Source organism: Dendrobates tinctorius, unplaced genomic scaffold (assembly GCF_039654945.1).
Source record: "Dendrobates tinctorius isolate UK_male_01 unplaced genomic scaffold, ASM3965494v1 ptg000014l, whole genome shotgun sequence".
Lineage (NCBI taxonomy): Eukaryota > Metazoa > Chordata > Amphibia > Anura > Dendrobatidae > Dendrobates > Dendrobates tinctorius.
Window position 1 is genome coordinate 6,488,500 of NW_027361682.1, and position 22,064 is coordinate 6,510,563.

General features: G+C 47.2%; 2 protein-coding genes across 4 annotated transcripts in view; one reads left to right on the forward strand and one right to left on the reverse strand.

Annotated features, from left to right (window-relative positions):
* The window catches only part of LOC141073481 (uncharacterized), a 349,087-nt gene that overhangs the window by 193,794 nt on the left and 133,229 nt on the right, over positions 1–22,064 (reverse strand). The window contains exon 1 of one of the 2 annotated variants that reach the window (XM_073560720.1): positions 744–980. The exons of the other annotated variant lie outside the window; for it this stretch is intronic. Coding sequence (XP_073416821.1) covers positions 744–917 — 174 coding nt within the window. The 5' untranslated portion in view covers positions 918–980. Of the gene's footprint in view, positions 1–743; positions 981–22,064 lie in introns of those variants that run through there. 2 annotated transcript variants of the gene reach the window in all.
* The window catches only part of LOC141073768 (uncharacterized), a 57,694-nt gene continuing 46,809 nt past the window's right edge, over positions 11,180–22,064 (forward strand). Inside the window, exon 1 of one of the 2 annotated variants that reach the window (XM_073561177.1) lies at positions 11,180–11,281. The gene's annotated coding sequence lies outside the window, so the exon portion shown is untranslated. The remainder of the gene's footprint in view (positions 11,282–22,064) is intronic. The other variant, XM_073561203.1, reaches the window with a different exon arrangement.

Sequence of the window (22,064 nt, forward strand, 5' to 3'; positions counted from 1 at the left end):
CTCCCGGCTCCTGCGCTGCTCCCTGCTCTCCCGCTCATCTCCTGACAGCGGGCGCCAGACAGTGACGTCAGCGCACCCGCTGTCAGACGCTGAGAGGGGGATGATGGGAAAAGGAGTGCTTGCTCCTTCTCTCTTCAATGCGGTCAGCTGTATCGGCTAGATGCCGATTCAGCTGACCCTGCGATGACGGGCGGGGGGCCCACTGCTGGCACCGGGCCCTCCACTGCCTGCTCAGGGGCCCATAGCAGCCGGGCGGCAGAGCAGGGAGATCGATTCTCCCTGCTCTGCCGCAGAATGTAACTGTATCGGCGCGCTGCGCACGCCAATACACTTACAGTAGCATAGCTCCGGGTGGGTCCCCACAGAGCACGGGGCCTGGGGCCACCGCCCTCTCAGTCCCCCCGGTAGCTACACTACTGGTCCCAGCAGTGTCACCTCTCCAGTCAGCAGCTCAAACATCTTGTAGGTGAGTTCTAGGATCTTCTGGTCATTGATGTCCTCATGTATCAGGGGGTGAGGTGGAGGCCCTGTGATGGGGCTCAGGGGTCTTCCCCATCCCTCAGACACAGGGCCTGACAGCGCTCACTAGAAGTCTTCTTCACTACTGTGTAATCCTGGTTATGGAGAGACACACTAATAAATCTCACTACAGACATTTCCAGAGTCCTCACCTCTCCAGTTCTGTCCATCTGTTATTCCCATAGATAAGAATGATGGAATGTGACGTCATCAGAATCTCTCACCTCTCCAGTAAGCCGGAAGAGGATCTCTAGGGTGAGGTGTAATATCCTCTCCGCCATCTTGTCCCTATCCATCCTTGTAGGGTCACTCAGGAGAATTCTCTTATATAGAAGATCTCCACTGAGAGGATCCGATAGTGTAGGGACCTGAATGAGGAGATGACGATGTAACATCATAAAGATCCACAAGGCTGAAGTTGTTTTCTTATTCGTCAGTTTCTTATTCGGAAATTTTTTCTTTTCTGTTTTTTATAGATTTAACAACAAAAAATAATCATCACAATAATAACATACAATGCCACGAGGCACCCTGATGTGAATACACGTAAAAGCAGCAACAAAAACTATAAAACTGGCACAAAAATGGGCATCAAAGTGGGCACCAAAGGGCATTAATGAAAGGGTTAAATGACTTTTGGGCCACTGATCTCACAAGGGTATACAGATGTGTATTCTTAGTGTGAGATCAGTGACCCAAAGTCACTTAACCCCTTAAAAACATCACTTATTCAAATGGCTAAAATCAACTGTCTGCCATTTTAATGCCAGTTTTGATGCCCAGAACCCATTTGGGCCAGGCTGGAGGGTAATGGGTTTGATGTGGGGCATCACTATCTGTGTATGCTTAGTGTGAGATCAGTGGCCCAAAGTCATTTAACCCCTTAAAAACATCAGTTATTTATTCAAATCTGTGAAAATGAGCTGTTTGCCCACTTTGATGCCAATTCTGATGCACAGAACCCATTTGGACCAGGCTGGAGGGACCTGAGTTTGATGCGGAGCATCACTATCTGTGTATTCTTAGTGTGACATCAGTGGCCCAAAGTCATTTAACCCTTTCATTAACACCCTTTGGTGCCCATTTTTGTACCAGTTTTAGTAACTGTTTTTAAGTGTATTCACATCACATCCTCACTGCATTGTGCATAGCTCCCAAGCGTCCCGATTCTCTTAGGACAGTCCCGTTTTTGACACCCCCCCACCCGGAGTGGGGTGTACGGAGTGGAGCCGCGTGTGTACGAGGTGTATGGAGCGGAACCGCGTGTGTACGAGGTGTACGGAGCAGAGCCACATGTGTATGAGGTGTACAGAGCGGAGCCGCGCATATACGAGGTGTATGGAGCCATGTGTGTATGAAGTGTACGGAGGAGAGGCGCATGTGTACGGAGCGGAGCCGCATGTGTACGAGGTGTATGGAGCGGAACCCCGTGTGTACGAGGTGTACGGAGCAGAGCCACGTGTGTATGAGGTGTACAGAGCGGAGCTGCGCGTGTACGAGGTGTACGGAGCCACATGTGTACGAGGTGTACGGAGAAGAGCCGAAGGGGTGTACGCGGTGTATTGAGAGGAGCCGCAGGTGTACGGAGCGGAGCCGCGCGTGTATGAGGTGTACGGAGCTGAGTTGTATGAGTACTTGGTGTACGGAGCGGAGCCGCATGTGTATGGGGTATGCGGAGTGGAGCCATGTGTGTATGGAGTAGAGCCACATGTGTACGGGGTGTACGGAGCGGAGCCAAGTGTGTACGAGGCATACAAAGCGGGCTTTTCCCACGGACCCAGGAGTACACAGCGGAGCCCCGAGGAGCACTTTAAAACTCGCACATGATGGTCCACCGGAAGTGATGTGCTGGAAGCTGACCGGAAATTAGGTAATTTTATGAGAAGATTGTGACGAAACCAGGAATGCTTCAGATCCATCACCGTGTCCTCCTCCGACAGCGCAGATAGCAGGATCGCCTTGGAATCAGGGATGCCAGCCATGTGAGTGGATCATGATATGTCCTGCACCGGGAGGCTCAGGTGGGAATTACAATGGGAGCCGGGCTGCTATAGTATCTTTACAGAGTCTTTATTTATTTATTTCTCTGTTCTTTCTTTCTTTCTCTCTGTTTCTTTCTCATTCCCTGTTCTGTCTTTCCCACTCTTTTTCTTTCTCTCTGTTCTTTCTTTCTCTTTCTAATCTTTCTTTTTTTCTTTCTCTCTCTGGTCTTTCTTTCCCCTCTTTCTTTCTCTCTTTCCGCTCTTTCTTTCTCTCTGTTCTTTCTGTCTCTCTGTTTCTTTCCCCTCTATCTCTCTGTTCTTTCTTTCCCCTCTTTCCTCTCTTTCTCTCTGTTCTTTCTCTTTCTTTCTTTACTTCTTTCTTTCTCTATCTCTGTTCTTTCTGTCTCTCTATCGCTCTGTTCATTCTTTCCACTCTTTCTTTGTCTCTCTCTGTTCTTTCGTTCTTTTTTATTCTCTTTCTTTCTCTCTCTGTTCTTTCTCTTTCCCCTCTTTCTTTCTCTCTGTTCTCTCTTTTTTCTCTTTCTTTCTTTCTCTCTCTCTATTTTTTCTTTTTCCCCTCCTTCTTTTTCTTTCTGTTCTTTCTTTCCCCTCTTTCTTTCTTTCACTCTCCCTGTTCTTTTTTTCTGTCCCCCTTTCTTTCTCTCTCTGTTCTTTATTTTCCCTCTTTCTCTCTCTGTTCTGTCTTTTTTTCTTTCCCCGCTTTCTTTCTTTCTCTGTTTTTTCTTTCCCCTTTCTTTTTCTCTGTTCTTTCACTCTCTGTTCTTTCTTTCCTCTCTTTCTTTCTATCTGTTCTCTCTCCTCTTTCTTTCTTTCTCTGTTCTTTCACTCTCTGTTCTTTCTTTCCTCTCTTTCTTTCTATCTGTTCTCTCTCCTCTTTCTTTCTTTCTCTGTTCTTTCTTTCTCTCTGTTCTTTTTTTCTGTCCCATCTTTCTTTCTCTCTCTGTTCTTTCTTTCGTTCTTTCTTTAGCCTCTTTCGTTCTCTCTGTTCTTTCTTTCTTTCCCTTTTCTCTCTCTCTGTTCTTTCTTTCCCTCTCTTTCTCTCTGTTATTTCTCTCTCTAATCTTTCTTTTTTCTTTCTCTCTCTCTTTTCTTTCTTTCCCCTCTTTCTTTCTATTACTTTCCCCTCTTTCTTTCTCTCTGTTCTTTCTTTCCCCTCTTTCTCTTTCCTCTCTTTCTCTTTGTTCTTTCTCTTTCTTTCTTTCCTTCTTTCTTTCTCTATCTCTGTTCTTTCTGTCTCTCTATGTTCTTTCTTTCTCTCTATCGCTCTGTTCTTTCTTTCCACTCTTTCTTTGTCTCTCTCTGTTCTTTCTTTCTTTTTTATTCTCTTTCTTTCTCTCTCTCTGTTCTTTCCCCTTTTTCTTTCTCTCTCTGTTCTCTCTCTTTCTTTCTCTCTCTCTATTTTTTCTTTTTCCCCTCCTTCTTTTTCTTTCTGTTATTTCTTTCCCCTCTTTCTTTCTTTCACTCTCTATTATGGTCGGCGGAACGCACCAGATATAAAATAATAGGAGGTGCGTTCGCCGCCCGGGGTCCACCGTGCAGTAGATGGTAAGACCGCTGCTGGGCAATGGCAGATGCACCAGAAGGTGAAGTAGTGCGCACGGGTTAACGTCACCCGAATGCTAGGAGCGGCTCTGTTCAGACACAGAGTCGCTTGGCAGAAATAAATGTAAAGACGCTGGCCCTGTTAACGTCACAGGAGCCGGCGTATGGCGTCACAGCCGCGAACACCAACAGCTGCTGTCAATGCAGCGCAGCGGCAACTATAGCCGCAAGCGTCGGCGCCGAGAACCAGGCACCGATGGACACTAGTGTAGGTGTGGAAAGCACAGTGGCGTGTAGCTTGCCACAATCTGGAGCTGATTAACCCAACACACAGTCACCATTTGTAGTATCCAAGGGAAGGGGTTTCATAATAAGTCAGTCACCAGTCCATGTATCCATCACCATACACACACAGCATAATATGCTACACTAGCGCATGGCTGAGACGCCGTGTGGGCTTTTTATAGCCATGCGCTTCCGGGACCTTCCAGTACCCTGGAAAGGACCAATCAGATCCGACGCAGGACCTGAGCATGTGACCCCTGCTCTCCAGTGAGAGGTCACCTTGCGGGCATGCCCAGTAGCACGGCACGAGGACTTAGCCTCTGGAGCGGTTCCCTGCAGAAAAGGTTGCGATACCATTGCTGCACCAGAGGTGGCAGCAACATCCAGGCTGTCAGAGCAAGTCTGAGCAGGACGCCTGGCTCGCCGTGATTACTGAGCAGCACCTGGGGTGGTCGGAGGATAATGGGAGACCGCTGGATGTCTGGCTCTGGATTCCCGCTGTGCAGTGTCAGGAATCCGACGCCTAACATTACCCCCCTTCCTAAGGCCCCCTCCCCTCTGCGCTTCACTGCGCTCAAAAGCTGCGATCAGGAGCGGTGCGTGGATGTTGTCCACCGGCTCCCAGGTCCGAGCCTCGGGCCCATGACCCTTCCAATCCACTAAATAAAATTTTTTGCCACGGACAAACCTGAGCCCAACGATGGCATTAACCTCAAACTCGTGAGACAACAAGTCTGACGACCCGGCCGATGACTCAGAAAACTGGGCCACGTGAACTGGTTTGAGGTGGGACACATGAAACATGTCCGAAATGGCTAAATGTGGAGGAAGAGCCAGACGGTAGACCACCAAGCTAATTCGCTCGAGGACCTTGAACGGTCCAATATATCACAGAGCGAACTTAGGGGACTCGACCCGTAGTTTGATATTTCGGGTGGAGAGCCACACCATGTCGCCAGGGGAGAAGCTAGGAGCAGGTCGCCGATGGGTGTCGGCGGACGCCCTCATCCTTTCCTTAGAAGCATGGATAGCATCCTGAGTGCGATCCCAAATGTCCCGGGCCTCCACTGCCCAGTCTGCCACCCTGGCGTCAGTGGAGGACACTGGCATCGGAACAGGGACGCGTGGATGTTGGCCGTAGTTTAAGAGGAAGGGCGTCTGACCAGTGGAATCAGCCACCGCATTGTTTAGGGCAAATTCAGCCCAAGGTAGCAAGGATGCCCAGTCATCCTGCCTGGCAGAGACAAAATGCCGCAGGTAGGTAACCAAGGTCTGATTGGCTCTCTCGACCAAGCCATTCGTCTCGGGATGGTAAGCAGAGGACAGATTTAGCTCGATGCTGAGTAAGCTGCAGAGCTCTCTCCAAAACTGAGACGCAAACTGGGGACCTCGGTCACTCACGATTTTGTCCGGCATGCCATGCAGACGGAATACGTGCTTAATGAACAAAGTGGCAAGACCACGAGCAGAAGGCAAGCATGCGAGTGGCACCAGATGTACCATTTTGGAAAACTGGTCGGTGACCACCCAGATGACCATACTGCTACCAGACTTGGCAGGCCAACTATGAAATGCATGCCAACCATCTCCCACGGTCTATCCGCCACTGGCAAGGGATACAACAGCCCCGCCGGCCTCTGCCTAGAGGGTCTGTTCCGAGCACATGAGATGCATGCTTGCACGTATTCCTTAACATCTCGAGCCATATGTGGCCACCAGTATGACCTAGCCAGGAGTTCGGTGGTCCGTTTATTGCCAAAATGGCCACCTACCCTGGAGGCGTGTGCACAGGTGAGAACCTCCGTCCGTAGCTGAGGAGGCACCAATGTCTTGCCTGGTGGCAATGACTCGAGAGCGACTGGAGTCACGGTCGTAAAACTCTCCGGCGGGAGAATTAACCGAGGCTCAGCCTCTCCTTCTTCCGCTGAGACCACCGAGCGTGAGAGAGCATCCTCACGGACGTTCTTTTCCCCTGATAGATAGTGCAGGGTGAAGCGGAAGCGAGAAAAGAACGACCACCTAGCTTGACGTGAGTTCAGGCGCTGGGCCGTCTGCAAGTAGACCAAATTTTTATGATCCGTATATACCTGGAAGGGAAAGCGAGCCCCCTCCAGGAGATGTCTCCACTCTGAAAAGGCCAACTTCATGGCCAGCACCTCCCTGTCACTAAAGGAGTAATTCTTCTCCGCCAGTGAGAAGGTCTTCGAGAAGAAGAAGCATGGATGCTTCTGACCTTGGGCATCCTGCTGGAACAGGACTGCTCCTGCACCGACGGAAGAGGCATCTACCTCCAGAATAAATGGTTTATTCACATCGGGACGATGTAAAATGGGAGCGCCAGCAAAATGAGATTTTATAGCCGAGAAGGCCTTGGAGACCTTTTCAGACCAAGCGTTAGGGTTAGCTCCTTTCTTGGTGAGAGCAACCAAAGGAGCCACCAGTGTGGAAAAATGTGGTATAATGTGGCGGTAGTAATTCACGAACCCCAAAAAGCGCTGCACCGCTTTAAGTGAATGAGGTTTCTGCCAGTCCATTACCGCTTGTAGTTTGGCAGGATCCATGGCCAGCCCCTGGGCCGAGATGATATAGCCCAGAAACGGCAAGGACTCCTGCTCTCCAGCTTGGCAAAGAGGGAATTCGCCCGCAGACGGTCGAAGACCCTGCAGACGTCCCTCCGGTGGGTAGTCATGTCTGGCGAAAAGATGAGTATATCATCCAGATATACCACCACCGAGGTAGAAAGCATGTCGCGGAAGACGTCATTGACAAAATCCTGGAAGACAGCTGGCGCATTACAAAGGCCAAAAGGCATAGCCAGATATTCGTAATGGCCATCCCTGGTATTAAAAGCTGTCTTCCATTCGTCTCCTTCGCGAATGCGGATCAGGTTGTATGTCCCTCGCAGATCCAACTTAGTAAAGATCCGGGCCCTTCGCAACCTGTCAAACAACTCAGAGATCAACGGTAGAGGGTATTTGTTTTTAACCGTGATCGCATTGAGACCTCGGTAGTCAATGCAAGGGCGTAACTCTCCGCTCTTCTTCTGAACAAAGAAGAACCCTGCACCAGCCGGTGACACCGACTTTCTGATAAAGCCTCTAGCCAGGTTCTCCCGGATGTATTGTAACATAGCTTCTGTCTCAGGGAGAGATAGTGGATACACACAGCCTCTAGGAGGTTCTGTGCCTGGCGTGAGGTCTATCGGGCAGTCGTAAGGACGGTGCGGCGGGAGCGTCTCTGCAGATTTTTTGGAGAAGACGTCCGCATATTGGTGGTAGGGTTTAGGTAGCGCAGAGAGATCCGCAGGCACTTCAGTGGAAGCCACCCGAAGACTGCCCCTCAGACATCTCCCCTCGCAGTCCTTGCTCCAGGCCAGTATCTTCCCTGTCGCCCACTCGATATGAGGAGAGTGGCACCGAAGCCAGGGAACCCCGAGCAGAACCTGATCGATGCCGTCTGGCAGGATTAGCAGGGACAGAGTCTCATGATGAGAGGGTGAGATAGTGAGCCCTAGTGGAGCTGTCTGATGGGTCACCTGAGAGGGTAACGGTGCTCCGTTAACCACCCTGATGGTCAGAGGCTGAGGTAATAGTACCAGGGGAATGGCGTGTTTCTGGGCAAAGGTAGAAGACATAAAGTTACCCTCGGCCCCAGAGTCCACGGTAACCTCTGGCTCCCAGGTGGAGGCCCCAATGTCTAGGGCACCCCGGAATACCGGTTTGGGTGAGAAGGGTTTCGTATTGGACTGCCCACCACCTACGGCCACAGGATGTGGGCGTTTTTTCGCCCGCAGAGGACACGTGCTAGCCGAGTGACCAAATTGTCGGCACTGATAGCAACGTATAGAGCTTCGCATCAGACGTGGCTTAGAGCCGGTGCAAGACACCTCCATAGGTTCGGAGGGTGAAAGCTCCTGTGAGGGGTATGTTAGCGGCTCAGTGAATGTGGGAGCCAATTTAACCCTGCGTCTGGATTGTGGACGTTCCAGCCCGCGCTCCATAAACCGGAGGTCAATACGGGTGGCGACGGCAATTAATTCCTCCAGACATGTGGGAAACTCTCTGGTAGCTAGAGCATCTTTGACGTGCTCAGCTAACCCTCTCCAAAACACCGGGACTAATGCTTTGTCCGGCCACTCTAATTCGGAAGCCAGTGTCCAGAACCGGACGGCATAATGGCTAACCGAGAGCGACCCTTGTGTTAGAGAGAGTAATTGGATAGAGGTGTCGTGCATGATCCGTGGTCCCAGAAAGACCTGCTTCAGGGCCGCGAGGAACTGTGCAGCACCCTGAACCACGGGATCATCACGTTCCCACAATGGCGTGGCCCACTGTAATGCTCTGCCAGACAAAAGTGACACAATAAACTCCACCTTAGCCCGTTCTGTAGGAAACCGTGCAGCCAGTAACTCGAGCTGAATTGAGCACTGACTGACGAATCCCCTACAGGTGGCGCTGTCACCTGAAAATTTGTCAGGAAGCGGGAGGCGAGAAAGTGTCGGCATGGGCAAAAGAGCGGGCGCACATGAGCCAGCCTCGGCGACTGTCTGGACAGCAGCTAGCGCGGTATTCGCAGCTGAGTTGGCGCTCTCAATAGCCGCCAACCTGCTCTCCAGCTGCCGAATATAGCGCTGCAACTGCTGCACGTCTGCCATTGCCAATCAGACCCTGGCGCTAGTGTAATGTTATGGTCGGTGGAATGCACCAGATATAAAATAATAGGAGGTGCGTTCGCCGCCCGGGGTCCACCGTGCAGTAGATGGTAAGACCGCTGCTGGGCAATGGCAGATGCACCAGAAGGTGAAGTAGTGTGCACGGGTTAACGTCACCCGAACGCTAGGAGCGGCTCTGTTCAGACACAGAGTTGCTTGGCAGAAATAAATGTAAAGACGCTGGCCCTGTTAACGTCACAGGAGCCGGCGTATGGCGTCACAGCCGCGAACACCAACAGCTGCTGTTAATGCAGCGCAGCGGCAACTATAGCCGCAAGCGTCAGCGCCGAGAACCAGGCACCGACGGACACTAGTGTAGGCGTGGAAAGCACAGTCGCGTGTAGCTTGCCACAATCTGAAGCTGACTAACCCAACACACAGTCACCATTCGTAGTATCCAAGGGAAGGGGTTTCATAATAAGTCAGTCACCAGTCCATGCATCCATCACCATACACACACAGCATAATATGCTACACTAGCGCATGGCCGAGCCGCCATGCAAGCTTTTTATAGCCATGCGCTTCCGGGACCTTCCAGTACCCTGGAAAGGACCAATCAGATCCGACGCAGGACCTGAGCATGTGACCCCTGCTCTCCAGTGAGAGGTCACCTTGCGGGCATGCCCAGTAGCACGGCACGAGGACTTAGCCTCTGGAGCGGTTCCCTGCAGAACAGGTTGCGCTACCATTGCTGCACCAGAGGTGGCAGCAACATCCAGGCTGTCAGAGCAAGTCTGAGCAGCACCCGGGGCGGTCGGAGGATAATGGGAGACTGCTGGATGTCTGGCTCTGGATTCCCGCTGTGCAGTGTCAGGAATCCGATGCCTAACACTCTCCCTGTTCTTTTTTTCTGTCCCCCTTTCTTTCTCTCTCTGTTCTTTATTTCCCCTCTTTCTCTCTTTTTTCTTTCCCCTCTTTCTTTCTCTCTGTTTTTTCTTTCCCTTCTTTTTCTCTAGTCTTTCGCTCTCTGTTCTTTCTTTCCCCTCTTTCTTTCTTTCTTTCTTTCTATCTGTTCTCTCTCCTCTTTCTTTCTTTCCCCTCTTTCTTTCTCTCTGTTCTTTCTTTCTCTCTCTCTGTTCTTTTTTTCTGTCCCCTCTTTCTTTCTCTCTCTGTTCTTTCTTTCGTTCTTTCATTAGCCTCTTTCGTTCTCTCTGTTCTTTCTTTCTTTTCCTTTTCTTTCTCTCTCTCTCTGTTCTTTCTTTCCCTCTCTTTCTTTCTCTCTGTTCTTTCTCTCTCTAATCTTTCTTTTTTTCTCTCTTTCTTTCTTTCCCCTCTTTCTTTCTATTTCTTTCCCCTCTTTCTTTCTCTCTGTTCTTTCTCTTTCTTTCTTTACTTCTTTCTCTCTCTGTTCTTTCTTTCTTTCCCCTCTTTCTTTCTCTCTCTGTTTCTTTCTTTCGCTCTCCCTCTGTTCTTTTTTCTGCCCCCTCTTTTCTTTCTCTCTCTGTTCTTTCTTTCCCCTCTTTCTTTCTCTGTTGTTTCTTTCGCTCTCTGTTCTTTCTTTCCTCTCTCTGTTCTTTCATCTTCATCTCTCTGTTCTTTCTTCTCTCTGTTCGTTCTTCTCTCTGTTCGTTCTTCTCTCTGTTTTCTTTTTTTCTCTCTGTTTTCTTTCTCTCTGTTTTCTTTCTCTCTGTTTTCTTTCTTTCTTTTCCTCAGTACCAGTCTGTGTGATCAGCAGTGCTAAATGGGTGCAGTTGGGCATGGACATGGGTGTGACTAGTTGTGAAATGGGTGTGGTCGGGGCGCTTTGTCCCTATTTCCCTTCTTCAAAGGTTGGGAGGTATGCATTGTGTGTTATTATTTTGATGATTATTTTTTGTTGTTTAACCTATAAAAACAGAAGAGAAAAAATTGCCGAATAAGAAACCAACTTCAGCCTTGTTAAAGATCCCATGTAAGAAATCTCCGGAACTGTTACCGGCTTCACATGATCACTACATCCAGTCATGGCCCCGTCCTGCCCCCGGTATAACACACAGTCCCATTATAGTCACACACAGAGATTTATCCCAGGCTCAGCACTGAGGGGGATAATGTCCCCTGTGCCCAGTAATGGGGAATCTCCAGCACCTACCTCCACCCGCAGAGCCGCACACCACATATATGGCTGTTCTGTGCGCACAGGACCTGTGATGAGGTCACAGTCATGTGATCAGTCCCATGGAGGGGAGGAGCCAGTCTCCATTTTGCTCCATGTGATAGAAGACGTCTGTGCTTTTCACAGGTAATGAGGGAGCAGGGAGTGTGAAGGTATGTGTACACGGTCAGTGTTGGCAGAACTTTGGATGCAGCACATGTCCGCTCCGTTGAAAGCGCTGCTGAATTTTGTACTTGCGGTGATTTTGCATGTGTTCATTGGACCATGCGGAATCACCGCGTCTTGTACATTTTATGGGTGACTTTATCTTGCGGAGAAGTAGAGTCTTCGCAAGATAAATAGACATGCTGCATTCTGGAAAGACGCGCCGCATGTCCGGTTACGCAGGGACACCGAAGGCGTCCCTGCCCCCATAGGGGAGATGAGATTTCATGAAATCCCCTCCATTGTGCTGTAACATCTGGACGTTGCAGGTGTACGCAGCGTCCAACTCGCAGTGTTTACTGACTGTGGGAACATACCCCAATGGGCTGAAGGTTCGGGTCTCTCTGAAGATGCAGGTGAACAGAGAGTGGCTGGGTATAGCGCTGCTGGTAAGGATTATGATGCCGTCACATGTATTATTGTTATAGCACTTGTTTTTTATTTAATGCTTCACGTTTCAGAGCCGGTCTAGCTCCTTCTTCAGGCAAGTATCTATACAAAATGCTTTCAAAACATTACATACACTCCCAAAAGGGAGACATCAAACAGGCTCAATGTTGGAATTAATTACTGAACATCTGTGGCATTAATGAATAGCGGACCTATTCAACATGAGTAATATACAGATATAAAACAACCTGCACTATAAATATTATAGGCTAACACTATTATAATGTGATATAAAATCCTATTCGATACCCGGCCCTGTATGGAAAGAAAAAAAAATTCCTGTTAAATGTTCTCTAAGGGTGTGTGCACATGCTGTGGATCTGCAGCAGTTTTTGCTGCGGTGTACAGTAGCATTCTAAGCTATGGAAAAAAAAACGCTGTGCAAACGCTGCGGTTTCAAAACCGCAGAATTGACATGTCAATTCTTTCTGCGGATTCCGCTGCGGTTTGCCATCTCCTCCATTGTGGAGATGGAAAAACCGCACAGCAATCCGCAGGTAAAACCGCAGGTCTTTTGACCTGCAGATTTACCTGCAGATTTTACAAAATCTGTGCGGTCAAATCCGCAGAACATTCCGCAGCATGTGCACATACCCTAATTCTATGCTTTGTTGTCTATGCCCTCCTTCAAAGCATTGGGTTTGTGTGGAAATCTTAACCCCCGGAGGTATTTTTGTTTTTGCATTTTCGTATCACGGCGTGCACTTTAAAAACGTTGCGCCATACTAGTACTGCTGTTTGTGGAAACGTACCTCCCGCAGAGCAGTACCAGTACCACACATGTCTGGACAGGGTTAGTGTGGAACACTTCTCATGTGGACAGGGGCGTATCTAGGGGGGGCAGCCGGGGCAGTTGCCCCGGACTCAGCTGGCAGGGGGCGCAGTCGGGCCGCCTAATGCAGCGGTCCGCAGTGTCCTCCCTGGCGGCTGCGTTGTGCCGCCCCCCCGGCCTGAGAGTCGGCGGTTCTCTGTGTCAGCTGTCAAGCTGACAGCTGGCGCAGAGAAGGTGCGCGTGCCAGCTCCCAGGGAACAATTGTACTTGCGTCTATACAGACGCCAGTACAATTGAAGCTCTGACCGCCGGGCCAGAGCGACGTCGGCAGCGTGATCAGGTCATGTGATCACGCTGCTGACATCACTCCCCGGCGCCCAGAGCGAACGCTGGTGGTAAGTGCTCCACTGTGGAGCTGAAGACACCGAAGATGGGGGGTGTTAATGTGAGGATGGGGGTTAATGAGTTGGGAAGGGGGTTAATGTGTGTGGGGGGGGGTTAATGAGTGGAGAAGGGGGTTAATGTGTGGGGGGGGGTTAATGTGTGTGGGGGTTAATGTGTGGAGGGTTAATGAGTGGGGATAGGGGCTAATGTGTGGAGGGTTAATGAGTGGGGATGGGGGTTAATGAGTTGGGAAGGGGGTTAATGTGTGTGGGGGGGTTAATGTGTGTGGGGGTTATTGTGTGGAGGGTTAATGAGTGGGGATGGGGGCTAATGTGTGGAGGGTTAATGAGTAGGGATGGGGGTTAATGAGTTGGGAAGGGGGTTAATGTGTGGAGGGTTAATGAGTGGGGATGGGGGTTAATGAGTTGGGAAGGGGGTTAATGTGGGGATGGGGGTTAATGTGTGGAGGGTTAATGAGTGGGGATGGGGGTTAATGAGTTGGGAAGGGGGTTAATGTGTGGAGGGTTAATGAGTGGGGATGGGGGTTAATGAGTTGGGAAGGGGGTTAATGTGGGGATGGGGGTTAATGTGTGGAGGGTTAATGAGTGGGGATGGGGGTTAATGTGTGTGTGTGTGTGTGCGCCGAACCAAATTCTTGCCCCGGGTGCCAGAAAGCCTAGATACGCCTCTGCATGTGGAGGAAAAGGATTTCCTCCCATGTATAATAATTTTTGCAGTGAGTATATTGACACCACAGGTGGGTCACAGACTTTAATACCATTGAGCAGTGAAGTAAAATAATAATTTTTACCACCAAGATTGTGTGTTGTCCCCAAGTTTTGCATTTTCATCCTGGGAAATGGGTAAAAATGGCACCAAACTTTGCCCCACAAATTCTACTGAATGTGGCAATACCCCATATGTGGCTGTACAATACTACTTTGCCATACGGGGAGACTCGGAAGGGACGGAGCGCTATTTCTCTCCTAGCGCGCAGATTTTCCTAGACTATATAGAGCCCCTAAGTGCTAGAAAAGCAGAATCCCCCCTCTAAAGTGACCCCATTTTGGAAATTATAACCCTTTGGGAATTTATCTACAGATGTAGTGATGATTCTGACTCCATGCGTGTTTTCCAGAAACAGGCAACAGTGGATGTTGCTCAGTGAAAATTGCAAACTGCTATTGTAGTGACCAGTGCGTTATGCCCAGCTCGTGCTTCTGGAGACACGCACCTGTAAATTAGGCGGGTTCTCATCACTACAGAAACACCAAACATATGGGTGATAAATGTGGTTTAGGCACACTAGGGAGGGGGACATTTGGATTTGGGAACTGAGAATTTCCTGATTTTCTTTTGGGGAGTGAAGAGCCATTTAGCTTTTCCAGAGCCTTTGTGCTACCAGTAACATGAAAGCCCCCTATATTTCCGTTTAACAGATGACAAACCTGAGGGAGGGCTTGCTTTTTTTGTACATTGTATTGAAGCTTTTATTGGGAACATTTTACATAACAGTTTGGATCTCATTTGTCCGGCGCTCTATGCTGACTACTTACTCTGGGGTTTCCATCTAAGTCTCCGAATGATGTGACTGATGAAACCCCCGATTGATCCGTTCACTATAATGAGGCAGCAATGTTACTCTGGCTGCCTTCTTTGTTCAGCAGTGTGATTCTTTTCAGAAGCGCACAAAACTGTGGCCGACGACACTTTTATGCAATCCTAAAAAGACGGACCCAGTGGGATCACCGGTTCTATGGCACCTACAGTGACTCCATCTGACTCATTATCAGGAATCTTCCGCCGAGAGTTCCTTATGAATCCCGTTTTTTCGAGATTTACACGGAAACCCTAGTCTAAGCACTCAGCGCAGAGCGCAGGATAAATGTGCTGACAGTCATGTTATGGCAAGTTTTTTGAGGGATGAGTAGACGTTTTTATTGGTACCGTTTTCGGGCATATGACTTTTTTTCATCTTTCTACTACGATTTATTTGGGAAACAAAAAAACCCATTCTAATATATATACTTTTTTGTGCTGAAAATGCCCCCTCAGCTTATGCACAAGTCATTGTGCAGAAAGCCAGCGGGGGAGTGGCGGCAGGAGCCAGTGGCTGGGTCATCATATTTGCCCTCCTCGTGCCATCGCTGAGCGTCCCCTGTATACTCCGTTGTCCCGGGGCTGGCAGCTTCTTCCTGAGTTGAGCGGTCACATGGTACCGCTCATTAAGGTAATGAATATGGACGTGACTCCACTCCTATAGGTGTGGAGGCATAGTCATTACCTTAATGAGCGGTACCACGTGACCGCTCAACACAGGAAAGAAGCTGCCGGCCCCAGGACAACGAAGGATGCAGGGACGTTCAGTGATGGCACAAAGATGGGGGGCACTGAGGAGGACTGGGGGGACAGGGAGCTGAGCCATACATATAAGGATGGGACGGGGGAGCCAAGCAATGCATACTGGGTGGGGGGAGAGCCACACAGAGCAGGACAGGGATGAGGGGACAATGCATACCCAGCTTATACTCGCGTCAATAAGCTTACCCAGTTTTCCATGGCAAAATTAGGTGCCTCGGCTTATACTCGGGTCAGCTTATACTCGAGTATATACTGTGTGTGTATGTATAATATATATACCGTTCCGCGTATGATAAAATTGATAAGGCAGCTTTATTCTTTGGTTCAGGACAATTTATATTTTTTTGTTTTAGCGGTTTTACACAATGAAAACTATTTTATAGAAAAAATAGTTACTCTTGCATCGCTTTATTCTGACAGCTATAACTTTTTTATATTCTGCTGATGGCGCTGTATGGCGGCTTTTTTTGTGGGACAAGGTGACTTTTTAGCGGTACCATTTTTATATACATTTGACTTTATCACGTTTAATTGCACTTTTTGTTCGGCAGTATGATGATAAAACATTGTTTTTTGCTTTGTATTTTATATTTTTTATGGTGTTTACTGAAGGGGTTAACTAGTCAGACAGTTTTTTATAGAGCGGGCCGTTACAGACGCGGTGATACCAAATATGTGTACTTTTGTTTATTTGCATTAATGTATTTATTTGAAAAAAAAAATTTTTTCTCTGGGGATTTTTAAAAAAAATATTTTTACACTTTTGTTAATTTTATATATATATTTTTTATATTGTCACAGTATGGGACATTACTTTATATCATCAGATCGCTGACCTGATGTTCTGCAATGCATCTGCACTGCAGGGTGACAGACAGGGAAGGAGCCATCTTCGGTGCTTCTCTGAGCAGTGACTGACACACCACCTTCCCTGAAGGACCCCGTAGCCATCTTGCGTTCGGGGTCTCCATGGAGACCATCAGGAGAATGCGATCGCATTGTCCTCATGGAAGCGTGCAGGGAATGAGTGGTTAAATGCACGCACCGATCGTGGGCCTTATTGCGGGATGTCAGCTCTCACACGGAGCTGACATCTGCACCTGATCGCCGCGGGCACTATTTGCGGGAATGCAGTTCCAGCAGAGCAGTTTTTTTTTTTTTTCTTTCATTCTTCATGTACGAGTATCTAATAGATAGATATGAAATACTATCTATCTATCCCCACTCCACATAGCCGCACTCACTCCGCATGCAAAGCCCCATATAATAAATATCTAATATATAATAAATATCTAATCTAATATATCTATTTCATAGGCACATCTTCTTGACCACAACAGGTTACACTGCCTGTGTTGTCCATAGCAACCAATCACTAAGCCTCTTTCAATTCAGCAGAGCTGTTTAAAAGATGAAAGCTGAGCTGTGATTGGTTGCTATGAACAACAGTTTTCTTTGTAGACAGTTGGGTAACTGAGGTCTATTATTCTTATCATTTCTATGGTGTTATCGTCCTTCTGTAAAGCTGGAAATAACACAATTTATTACTGTGCCGACACAGACCACCCTCTGACACAGACTGCAGGGGGAGCCTAGAATCAGGAACTTCTCTTTGTCTGGCATGAAGCAACTCATTAAATTAAAAATTCAAACACAGATTAAAAAAAAGAAACACAAGACGGATTTCTTCAACCCAGGTATCATTTTAATCAGTGTAACAACGCCAACCTGACAATGCCTGGTTCGCTTTAAACTTATTTATACAGCTACAACTAATGCCACTCTAAATTAGTCCTTCTTTACAATTTTTAACTTAATGGTATTACACTCCCACAAGGTTGAAATCTGCTTTCTCTAAGAGAAAAGCTGTCACCTCAATGACCAAGACTTACAGAAAGAAGAAAGGGAGCCAAGACTTACAGAAACAAGTACAGAAATGGAAGAAAGGGAGGCAAGAGCTGCTTCCTCAAGGGCCACTGAAACATCTCAGCAGAGACTGCGCCTCCACCGTGTACAGACGGGAGGGAACCTGCGAGACGTACAGGTATATACAATATACAGGGGGAGACGACATGCAGGGGGAGACTGCCCAGGCAATGGCGGGCTCTTCAGCTAGTCATATTATAAAGTTAGGCTTTAATATTTATAGTACAGGTTTTTATCTACAGTTGAATCTAGAAGTTTACATATACTATATAAAAAGTCACTTATGCATATTTTTCTCAATATTTGACATGAAATCAGAATAAAATTTTCCTGTTTCTGGCAATTAGGATTATGATTATTTTTCAAATTACAGAATAATGAGGGAGAGAATGTTTTAAGGCATTTTTATTATTTACTGCAAAGTCAAAAGTTTACATAAATTTCATTAGTATTTGGTACCATTGCCCTTAAACTGAATGACTTGGTTCAAACATTTGGGATCTCCTTAAACAAGCTTCTCACAATAGTTGGTTGGAATTTGGGCCCATTTCTCCTGACAAGACTGGTGTAACTGATCCAGGCTTGTAGGTCACCTTGCTCGCACCGGCCTTTTCAGCTTTACCTATAAATTTTCAATAGGATTGAAATCAGGGCTTTGTGGTGGCCACTCTACAACATTGACTTTGTTATCCTTAAGCCACTTAGTTACCATTTTGTCAGTATGCTTGGGGGATTGTCCATTTGGAAGACCCATTTTCACCCAAGCTTTAACTTCCCGGCTAATGTCTTGAGATGGCTTCAGTATTACCACATGATCTTCTTTTCTCATGATAACATCTATTTTGTGAAGTGCACCAGTCTCTCCTGCAGCAAAACAACCCCACAACATTACGATGCCACCCCCGTATTTCACAGTTGGGATGGTGTTCTTAGGCTTTTAAGATTTTCCCTTTTTCCTCCAAACGTAAGGATGGTCATTATGCCCAAAAAGTTAAATTTTATTATCATCAGACTGCTGCAGGAAATTAAAGTCTTTGTTCCTATGTGCATTTGCAAACATTAATCTGGCTTCTTTATGTTTCTTTTGGAGTAATGGCTTCTTCCTGGCAGAATGGCCTTTCAGCCCATGTTACATAGTAACATAGTTATTAAGGTTGAAGGGAGACTTTAAGTCCATCTAGTTCAACCCATATCCTATCCTAACTTGCCCTAACATGTTGATCCAGAGGAAGGCAAAAAAACTCCATGTGGCAAACAGTAAGCTTCACATTGGGGAAAAAAATTCCTTCCCGACTCCACATACGGCAATCAGACTAGCTCCCTGGATCAGCGCAATATTAAGGAAACTAGTGTATATACCCTGTAATATTATACTTTTCAAGAAAGACATCCAGTCCCTTCTTAAATTTTAGTAGGGAATCACTCATTACAACATCATATGGCAGAGAGTTCCATAGTCTCACTGCTCTTACAGTAAAGAATCCGCGTCTGTGAGTATGCTTAAACCTTCTTTCCTCCAGACGTAGAGGATGCCCCCTTGTCCCCGTCACAGGTCTAAGAGTAAAAAGATCATTAGAAAGGTCTTGGTATTGTCCCCGCATATATTTATACATTGTAATAAGATCACCCCTAAGCCTTCGATTCTCCAAACTAAATAACCCCAAGTGTAATAACCTGTCTTGGTATTGCAGACCCCCTAGTTCCCTAATAACCTTGGTCGCTCTTCTCTGCACCCGCTCCAGTTCAGCTATGTCTTTCTTATACACCGGAGACCAGAACTGTACACAGTATTCTAAGTGTGGTCGCACTAGTGACTTAAATAGAGGTAAAATTATGTTCTCCACATGAGCATCTATGCCTCTTTTAATGCATCCCATTATTTTATTTGCCTTTGCAGCAGCTGCCTGACACTGGCCGCTAAATGTGAGTTTGTCGTCCACCCATACACCCAGGTCTTTTTCAGTGACTGTTTTGCCCAGTGTTTTACAATTAAGCACATAATTATACATCTTGTTCGTTGTACCCAAGTGCATGACCTTACATTTATCCCCATTAAAGCTCATTTGCAATTTATCAGCCCAAGCTTCTAGTTTACATAAATCCTCCTGTAATATAAAATTGTCCTCCTCTGTATTGATTACCCTGCAGAGTTTAGTGTCATCTGCAAATATTGAAATTCTACTCTCTATGCCCCCTACAAGGTCATTAATAAATATGTTAAAAAGAAGCGGGCCCAAAACTGACCCTGTGGTCAGTCCGAGTGTGCTCCATTAATAACCACCCTTTGTTTCCTATCCCTGAGCCAGCTCTTAACCCATTTACACATATTTTCCCCTATCCCCATTGTTCTCATTTTATGTATCAACCTTTTGTGTGGCACCATATCAAAAGCTTTTGAAAAGTCCATGTACACCACGTCCACTGCATTCCCTTGGTCCAGTCCTACAAGTCCTACTTGCTTTAATTCTCTAAATGCTTTATTTTTTATCTCTTATTGCGCCCCTTACAGCTCTATTTAGCCATAGTGGTTTCCTCCTATTTCTCGCATGTTTATTCCCATTAGGTATATATTGTGCACAGGTCCTATTCGGGATGCTAATAAACGTCTCCCATTTTCTTTGTGTATTTTTATGTCTCAGGACATCGTCCCGGTTAGTTGCACCAAGATCATCTCTCATCCGTTGGAAATTTGCTTTCCTGAAGTTTAGTGTCCTTGTAACCCCTCTGCTACACATCTTATTAAAGATACATGAAAACTTATTAATTTGTGATCACTATTACCCAAGTGACCCTCAACCCTTACATTTGATATGCGGTCTGGCGTGTGGGTTAATATTAGGTCTAGCAGTGCCCCCCCTCTTATTGGGTCCTGAACCAGTTGTGAAAGGTAATTGTCTCTCATAGTTGTCAAAAACCTATTACCTTTGCTGGAACTGCAGGTTTCGGTTCCCCAATGTATTTCAGGGTAGTTGAAGTCCCCCCATAATAATGACTTCTCCTTGAGTCGCAGCTTCATCTATTTGCTTTATGAGGATATTCTCTGTTGCTTCCATTATTTTTGGAGACTTATAAAAAAACCCTATCAGTAATTTATTATTTTTCCCCCCTCCCCTTATCTCTACCCACAGGGACTCTACATTTTCATTAGATTCATATATATTATCACGAAGGATGGGTTTTAAGGATGATTTTACATATAAACACACGCCTCCCCCTCGCTTATTTGTTTGGTCATTTCTGAACAGACTATATCCCTGTAAATTAACCGCCCAGTCGTGGCTCTCGTCCAGCCATGTCTCAGATATCCCCACCATGTCATAATTATGTTCCAACAACATTAACTCCAATTCCTCCATCTTGTTGGCGAGGCTTCTGGCATTAGTATACATGCACTTTATGTATCTCTCTGTACCTCTATTCTTTCTTAAATTATTAACTGTTCTAACCCCACCCCCCCCATGCCACCTCCACCCCCAATGTCATTATTTGTGCCCAGGTCTCTATCTGCACTGTCTTCCCCTCCTATAAAAGGAATACCCTCCCCCCCGTCCCTAGTTTAAACACTCCTCCAACCTTCTAGCCATTTTCTCCCCCCAGCACAGCTGCACCCTCCCCATTGAGGTGCAGCCCATCCCTAGCATAGATCCTGTAGCCAACTGAGAAGTCGGCCCAGTTCTGCAGGAACCCAAACCCCTCCTTCCTACACCAATTCCTGAGCCACTTATTAACCTCCATAATCTCCCGTTGCCTCTCCGGCGTGGCACGTGGTACAGGAAGTATTTCCAAAAATACCACCTTGGAGGTCCTTGCTTTAAGCTTACAGCCTAATTCCCTGAAATCCTCTTTAAGGACCTTCCACCTACCTATAACGTTGTCATTTGTGCCAATGTGCACCATGACCGCTGGATCCTCACCAGCCACTCCCAGTAATCTGTCAACCCGATCAGCGATGTGTCGGACTCGAGCGCCAGGTAGGTAGCACACCGTTCGACGATCCCTGTCTTTGTGACAGATTGCCCTATCTGTTCCCCTAATAATTGAGTCTGGCCTGCCCTGCTCTCCTATTTCCCCCCTTACTGGAGCAGACACTCCTCTGGCTTTCAGAGGACATGCCTTGCTGCAGCAGTGCTACTCCTGCACTAACACTCCCCTCATCTGCCAACTTATTGGGGTGTGCCAGATCAGGACTAGCCTCAATGGTGCTCTTCCCTCTACCCCGCCTTCTGTAACCCAGCTAGCGGCTTCATTGTCCTGCAGCTCCAACCTAGCATCCCCCCCCCCCCATCTATCCCAGTACAGATACAGTTCTCGTTTCCCTGTGGATATTGACACAATATTACCAGCTTCCACCATCCTCTTTACAAGGTCTTTTGTCCTTAGGATGATTTGCACATGTCGGACCAAAGCGGACATGTTGGACGTTCACCTCTGGGACACAATACCGGTCTCCTTCCTGAGCGGTATGATGGTTGGACATTCCCATCTTGGTTGTACTTGCATATAATTGTTTGTACAGATGAACGAGGCACCTTCAGGTATCTTGAAATTGTACCCAAGGATGAGCCAGACTTGTGCACGTCCACAACTCTCTTCCTGATATCTTGGCTGATTTCTTTAGACTTTCCCATGATGCTACACAAAGAAGCAATGTGTTTCAGGTGTGCATTAAAATACTTCCACAGGTGTGTCTCTAACTCAGATGTTGCCAAAAAAACTCATAAGCTTCTAAACTCATGAAATCATATGGGCAGTCCAGAATTGTTTAAAGGCATAGTAATCTTATTTTATGTAACTTTTGACTTTGCAGTGAGT